Source organism: Nothoprocta perdicaria, unplaced genomic scaffold (genome assembly GCF_003342845.1).
Source record: "Nothoprocta perdicaria isolate Ctin4 unplaced genomic scaffold, notPer1 scaffold_75, whole genome shotgun sequence".
NCBI classification, from domain to species: Eukaryota; Metazoa; Chordata; class Aves; order Tinamiformes; family Tinamidae; genus Nothoprocta; species Nothoprocta perdicaria.
In genome coordinates this window covers 2,219,766-2,227,578 of record NW_020456032.1, presented here as the reverse complement: position 1 = coordinate 2,227,578, position 7,813 = coordinate 2,219,766, and the positions used below count along the sequence as shown (strand labels likewise).

Here is a 7,813-nt window from a genome sequence, read left to right as displayed (position 1 = left end):
AAACATCTTAGTAGATGCAATACAAACACAAAACTGTTTTAAAGTCCACTTTACCCTCAAAAATTTCATGGTTAGGACCCATAGTGTGGGAATAGCAGTGTTTTTGCTGCCTAGAAATACACTGCTGCTGGCAGGTCAGACACAGCCCACAGGCATGTTCAGAGGGGACCAGACTAGGACACAGCTCCCCTACCCTTCCACAATGGGTAGCTTTGATTTTGAAGGCCAGGCCTTCTCAGGAGCCCTCTCCTTCGAAGGAAAACAGAGGTTGCTGTGCTGTAGGTGGAGGCAGGCATCTACACAGCACCAAAATTCAATCAGGCTTTGCCATCCCACACACCTGGACACACATCCAGCAGCAGATTTGGGCCCCATCCCCGGGCCCATTTTCCGGTCACTGGTGTAGAATACAGGTCCTTTTCCCAGCTCCTTCTGCAAGAAGGACAGAAATCTGTGGCGAGCTTTCCCCAGGCACGAGCAGTCAGGATGTTTGCATCTGCCAAGCCACAAACTTGGCCTCATACCTGAACTGCTGCAGAAATTTCCTTTTTCAGGAGCAACAAGCAAGTTAGCTCAACAGTGGCAAGCTGGTGGCCAGGCCCCAATTTTTGGGCTTGACCATCTAGGAGCTGGACTAGAAAACGTGCCCGGAGTAACTGAGACAATGAACACACTAATGCAATGCTATATTTGCTTATCTGCTGCTAAGCACTTACTTGGCACACACATTCATGCTCTCAGCGCTGTCCTGACCGTGTGCTTGGCAAGCACAAGGTGCCACAACCCGAGCTACTCCAGCTCCTCTCCAGAGCTTGAGGATAAACTCAAGAACCTATGAGCAAGGCTATAGGTCACCCTGAACAAACTATGGTGTCAGCAGAGGAAGTGCAGAGGGGCAAGCTACGCTGTGGCTTGCACAGAGCAGCAACCTGTCTAGCTTGGCCACCAACTGCAGCACCAGCCAGGTATTGTACTGTTAGCCACCAAACTCTTCATTCAGCATCTCTCACCTGTCCTGCTATGTTAAGATGGTCAATTAAAGCATCCCTTGCACCACCTTTTGCAAAGGGCAAACAGCTGGGGAAGCAAAGCCAGGCCCTGGGAAGCCCAGGAACCACACCATGTGGCCGTGAAGGCAGGTTCTCCTGATGAGATGAGTCAAGCAGCACTCGCTGGGATCACACTGTCCTGCTGATGACAGAGCCAGGCACTTAGACTCACTGAGGTCTGGGCTAACTCCTGCCAAGGCATCCAACTTAAAGCTTGAGAATCACACACACAAAATGAAAACAGCAAGGGGGAAGAAATGGTTAATGACTCAGACTTGCTCGTCCATGATGGCACGGCATGGCACGTCTTGTGGGCTCACTTTGGAGGAATGCCTGTTTTGGCTTTGCACGTGCTGCCCTCCCCAACACWGAACAGCTCCCATGCAGGAGTGTCCTGCTGCCCTTAGCCAGGGCTGGTGCACATGGCAGGAAAGTGGCCAAGAGGAGGAGAAGTTCCAAAACCAGCCCATCTGGATGCCTCTCCGCAGAACATCCCTCAGGAGGCGGTACATTCAGTGCTATGTGGTGGAAAATTAACAGTATCAAGTTTTAGATGCCTTATGAGGATGTGGCTGGCAAGGGCTCACTCTGCACCAGAGGGAACAAGAGCCCGACGTGCTGCTGTTTGGATGGCACGGCAGCAACACAGGCTCTCTGCTACAAAGAACAGGTCAGAAAGAGCAGGTTTGCTCCCTAATGGATGGGGGGGACACTAAACAGATCAACACGGATACAGATAACAGCAGAAAAGGCAGCAAGAAGCTGACAATTCGGAGAAATGAACGGATTGCAAATTACTGTGGTCAGGTAATAAATCCCACGTCTGCACCAACTGTTGACTGCAAGTCATGAGATAGGCAGCCAAGGGGAGGGTATGRGATAAAACTGCCTGTGCCTGTTGTGCAGGCTCTGGAGCAGGAGGCAGCCTCACYGAGGCACACACGGCTCAGGGAGGGTTCCCCAAGGGGCACATCTTACCCCCAGCCCCACTTCTGCAGGCTTCGAATAAACCAAGGCTTCAGCCTTTAAGGGCTTCTCCTAAAACCTCTATTTATTCGTGGCTATTAAAGAAGGGGGACCGTGTGTGCAAGTCCTATTGCAAAGTCCTGAATTGCACGGGATKTGTGTCAAAAGGGGATTTGCCCAGAAGTCAAGGGCAGAGCCTTAGCTACAACCAGGCTCCAAGCAACCACTYGTCCCCAAGCACAGAGATAAATCCCTGCTTCCTGTTGCCTCTCCCTGGTTTCCTTCCATCCTCAGGTCTTTTAGCTCCAAATTCTCCCTTGCAAAAACTCCTGATTTAGGTGGAGAGAAATTAAAATGACAGCAAGGATGATGTTTGCATTTAGCTTCCAGAGTAAGCGCAGAGCAACATAAACAGGGGCAATCAGAATTACTACTGCAGATGTGCGCAGATCTACACTAGAAAAGAACAAAAGCTGCTAGTGCAGGTAATTCAGACCATGAACCCAGCAGAGACAGAGCTTTCTGTGGAGAGGAAAAAAAAATGGGGGCAGAGGGAGAGTATTTCAGCTAAATTACATCTTCAAGCGAAGGAAGCTTCATTGACAAAGGCCCAGTTATGTAGTGCATTATCCGAGTACCATGGGGCTTCTGCTGATGCAGAAACATTTAAGAGGAGAGAATGGYGAGGCTGATTTTGCAGTATTTACAAAATCCCACTTGTTGACCGGTCCCGTGGGGACACAAGAGCACAAGTTCACATCTGGAAGCTCCCTTCTCCAAGCAAAGGAGTCAGAAACGCACCCTGGGGTTGTTTTTGTTTTTCAAAGCAACCGTCTTCTGAACTGGGATCCATCCAAACAGCTCCACACAGACGGTCCCACGAACCACAGTGCAGAACACTGGGCGCAGCAGGGACCTAGGAGGCTTTTACTCCACCTGGCTCCCAGCTTTGAACGAGTTTTTAATGTCATCTCAGCGCCTGGTTTCTCTCTAACTGCTCAGGGGTGCCAAAGGACAAGTTTTGTTCCCCATTCTCCTCCGCCAGCCACCCTTGCTGGAGTTTGGTYACCAAGCAGCCTCCTCCGGGGGTTAATAACATCTAAGAGAAAAATCCRTGTGTGGTTTTATATCAAGCAATGCCAAGAGCAATGACTAGTGAAAAATTTCTATTGATCTGGAGTATCTCTCCTTGTAAACACCGCCTAGAAAGAATGATCTAACTTGCTGCAGTCTCAGCGCGTGCCAGGAAGATAATCCGTATGTGCAGCTTAACAGGAGATCTGTCTTAAATTCACCACCTAAATGCAAACAGCCCAGAAGTCACATACAGTTTAATGAGTGAGGAAGAGAATGCAGTTATTTTAGCAGATGCAGTAGGTTATATCAGGCCTTGCTTAAAAACATTCCTGCAAAGCCTGTCAAAACCACACGACACCAGGTTCCTGAGACAAAGCACAGCTACTTAAAAGAGATTTTGTTTAGCTGAGCCCAAACTCAAGAGGCTGCAGGAGCCTGCAGGATGTCACGCTATTAAATCACGTTCCACTACCACCAGCAAGCCCTTCTCCCTCAGCCTGTGCTGCCTGTCCCTCATTGACCCTCTGCCAAACACCTCGGCTATGTCATGATTTTATTTTGGCTTTCACCTCTTCATCAGAGCAGCCTGGTCTCCCTGTACCACCGGTTTCGAGYGCTGCTTCTCTCACCTTCCAGCAAATCTTTAAACAAAGACCGCAGCCCGCTGGTCCTGCTAGTGCAGTGCAGCTCAGYAGGGTCACTCCTAACCTCCCAGATGGAAAAGGAAAGGAAATGGAGAGAAGGGTTTCGGCATTCAGGGTGGTCTGGACCAAAAGTCTATAATATTTTTAGCTCCCTTTGCCCCAATCCCTCTCCCCAGTCTGACTGGGCATTTGAACGATGCAGTTTTAGCCTGTAATGTCTGTTAGCTTCCCGCTCCAGTGCTTCGTGTTCTGTGGGGGAAATAAGTTGTTGCTCCTTGCTGTCCTTCCAGGGCATGAAGCTCCTTCTCACAGGCAGGAGAGGATTTACAGGCAGCAAAACAGGCTACTGTGATCCGAATCCCAACCCGATTCCCTTGCTCCATCCTGTCCTGCGCTCTGTATCGCCCACCAACACCTAATAAGGATGTCCGACCTTTGCAAAAGCAGCTTGTAATCAAGTGCCAAGTGTCCTAATTACAGCAAAGGTTCTCTTTCCATCTGGGAAAAACTTAAAAAAAAATAAAAAACCCCAAAACCAAAAACCAATTTACAAGATACAAGCGAACATAAGGGTTTGTTTATTTTTCAGTGTTCCTGAATCTGAGCATCTTTATTGTTTAGGAGTTCCAACATATTTGATTCTCGTAAACCAGCATTATGTCCTCACCCTGACAAAAGCCAGCATAAACAAAAGCTCTGAAAATTCAAAAGAAAAGTTAGACCAACCATTTAGTCACTCATTCTATAACCAGAGGAGCCCGCAGAAAAACAAGTTGTAAAGATGGGAAGTGTGCCAGCATGCCATGCTCAGCGGCTGAATCAACAACAAATCTGGAAGTTTTGCATTAAACAAGACAAGGAGATTGACACAAAACAGACTCCTGAAAGCTGTTTAATTTGTTCCTCCCCAGCCTCAGGATTTTTGGTTTTAGTTATTTTTTTAAAGAGGATAAAGCAGAAGGACTCAAGTCCTCTCAAAAAGGGAACCTTCAGAGGGTTCTTTTAACCCATCTGGCTGTGTACTGAACATCCCTACAGACTCAAGGGGTATTCCTGGGCCTTGCTTAACTTTTCAGACTCTGTGCTTGCCCCACTCCCTCCTGCACCCGCTTTGCACCAGTTTCACTAAAATAACCCACCTTCAACTCCTCTTCCCCCAGCGTGACAACCAGCTCCAACAGACCTACGGGCCGAGCAGCGTCTCAAAGGGCCCTACTCCTAATATTGCGTGTTGTTTTAAAGTTCTTTTACTGCTTATGCTAAAAGTCATAAAAAAACTTTAAAAAAAACGCACAATATTAGATGGCACTCACCCTTATAAGACTGCTCCAACTCTACTTTAAGGTGCAAATGGCCTCCCCAGCAAAGTATGTGCTGGGATGGGGCACGGGGAAATGCAGCAGTCCCGCATCTTTTGCAACCTGAAAAAACAAGGGATTCGTTAAAAACCTGTTGAAACAGCCTGAGCTCTGCAGGGAAATTGGTACCAAACCACCACACAAGAAGTAGCTGAAAAGCCACTGGGTTTTCAGGACTTTATCCTTTGGAGAAATCCATATTAACAGTTCCAGATTTTGTAGCTCGCTCCCATGGAGAAGTTCTACAGCTTTCCATTCCTGGGTGGTCACTATTCCCATTTACAGATGGGGAAGCTACAGATATTTAAGCTCCAGGTGAAGCAGCAGATACAAATCACATTATTGTGCCAAAATGATCACATAAGCACCCAACTTTACTGATGTTACAGCTAAAGCCAAGACTAAACCTGAAGATTTAAAAGTTTATCTTGTGAGGGACAGGCCAGGACCTCACAGTCACGATTCTGCTGTCGCTTCTCCTCAGAGAACTGCCGAACGTCCCAGATCGSGTTAGGGCCCTTTGTCAGGTGTGGGGATACCTGGGGCTCCCATAAGCCAAGAAAAGATTCCAAGAAGAAATTCCAGACATTTTTACAACCTCGCACCTACCACCACTCAAGGGAGAAAATTGAGCATAAACAGAGCGTGTTACACAGCAAGCCACGTGCTGCTCCATGCTGTTCCTCACAGCCTAAGGATAAAAGAGGATCGATTACTTTTAAGACAGAAGGTAGAGGATAAAGGCAGGCTGTTTATTCCTTCAGTCCTGAGAACTCGGAACTTACGCCCTGCTACACTCCATGTTGACGCAGCAGGGCAAGCCTTTGCAAAGACACCTCGCATGCGGCGCAGCAAAACTTGTTCTAAAGCAGGGTTTATGGCCAGAATTGGCCCACAATGACATGGAATAAAGTATAGCCAAAAAAAGAGCCCACCCCACAAAGTAGCTCTTGCCACTCTCAAATACCCGGAATTCCTTCCCTACCTCTCATTTCATCAGTGTTATCCTGCATCAGTGCCATCCTCCCGAGCGATCCTGGCTGGACAGCACAGTCGGCTGTGGGGCGATTAGCTGTGCTAAGGACTCAACACACTGGTCATTAAGGTAGCTGGGCAAATATTAAAAAATATCCCTGCAGTTTAAGAGGGCAAACACACCTATTTTTGGTCCCAATTTACTTTTTTCCTATTTTAAACATTCTCTCGGGGTTGAAGATGTGCAGACAGCTGCCTCTACATGGTAGCAAGGATGCTACTTGCTGTAGCACCAAAAAAAAGCACTGATGACCCCTAATATTGGGAGTAGTTAAAAAGCAGCAGAAGGGCAGCCCCAAGGCAGCTTTGGGACAGTGGCTTCCCTGGCCCAACCACACACACACATGCCTGTTTCCTAGAAAAACCCCCTCAGCTGGGGGTGCCACTTGCTGCTTGCCCGGATTTGAACTAAACTAACTGAAAATAACAGATGAAGCAGAAGGAAAAACTCAACTTTGCTGCTCTGTGCACTAAAAAATACGAGTTTTGCAGCCAACTGTCCTACATCTATTTAACAGGACCCGACGCATCCATCCCTGCTGTGCCAAGGTTGTGCTCTGCCCAGATGTGTGGGCTGACAACAGGGACACGCTTTTGCCCTCAAATTAAGCTTTTTTAAGCATACATTGCCCACCTATTCTACCAAGTCCAAGAGGCAATTAGGTAACGAGCTTTGGTCAGTACAAGCATTGCTATCGCACCCAGGCTGCAGCACGCAATGCTCCCTGCACTGCAAGCAGCAAAGCCTGTAAGCAAATGAAGCTACAAGTATCTCACCACAAAAAGCAGCAGGGAAAGTTCTGATCACCTCYTAAAACAAGCAAATGCTACCAGATATTCATTTAGGCAAGTTTCTCCTTCCCCCTTACAAGGATTGGCAACCATCAGCTGCAATCCAGCCCTTCTAGCACTGAAATTGCTGCAAAAGACACAAGAGAGGGAAAGCAACCAGTTGATTTTCACCACTAAAKCCTAGCGAGTTATCAGGAGCAATGAGCAGCATCTAGAAGGAAGGACGGAGCTGCTAAACGCTGCCGGTTTGACGCATCCACGGCGAAGGGGTTTGCAGCACAGCCACATCAGGGAGATGTCCTGGGCATGGGAAGGCACCAAAGCCCTCGGGAGCCCGCTCCAAGTTCAGCCTCCTGACAAAGGCGGCAGCTCGGAGGGGAGAAAGAGCAAGTCGGAAGAGCAGGAACTTACTCGGTGATGCGCTTGGCCAGCTCCGTGCAGGCTGCTGTGGAGTTCGCCGAGAAGACCCGGTAGCCGCTTCTGGCCGCGTTCATTGCCAAGGAGTCATGCAAAGCCCTTGGAGCTCGAAAGTGGGGGAAAACAGATTTATAAGGCAACAACAGCTTCCGTGGCATCCTTTCCTTCCTCTGCGCCGCTATCACCGCCCCTTAAGGGGTGGGAAGGAGGAGGGCAACCCTGCCGCTAACTGGGATCTGTTGCTTTACTGGGATTGCTAAGTGCAAAGGGGGGATCGGAGTGGCTGTAAGGAAGCACAGCGGCTGGAGGGTGAGGGGATGGAGCGGGAAAGGTCCGGCCGGGCCTCGAGCAGCGCTTTCCAGCTCTGAACTGCTCCGGGGCTTTCSTCTCAGCAGCAAGGCCCTGGGGCACCACCTGAGGAGCCTTGCACTGGCAGGAGGTTAAAAACAAACAAACAAAAAAGTATAAAAAAAGT

General features: G+C 48.7%; 1 protein-coding gene across 1 annotated transcript in view; it reads right to left on the bottom strand.

The window, feature by feature from the left end:
* The window catches only part of PRPSAP1 (phosphoribosyl pyrophosphate synthetase associated protein 1), a 25,112-nt gene extending 17,299 nt beyond the window's left edge, over positions 1-7,813 (bottom strand). Inside the window, exon 1 of the mRNA XM_026051414.1 lies at positions 7,333-7,813. Within this exon, the coding sequence (XP_025907199.1) occupies positions 7,333-7,496 (164 nt within the window). The 5' untranslated portion in view covers positions 7,497-7,813. The remainder of the gene's footprint in view (positions 1-7,332) is intronic.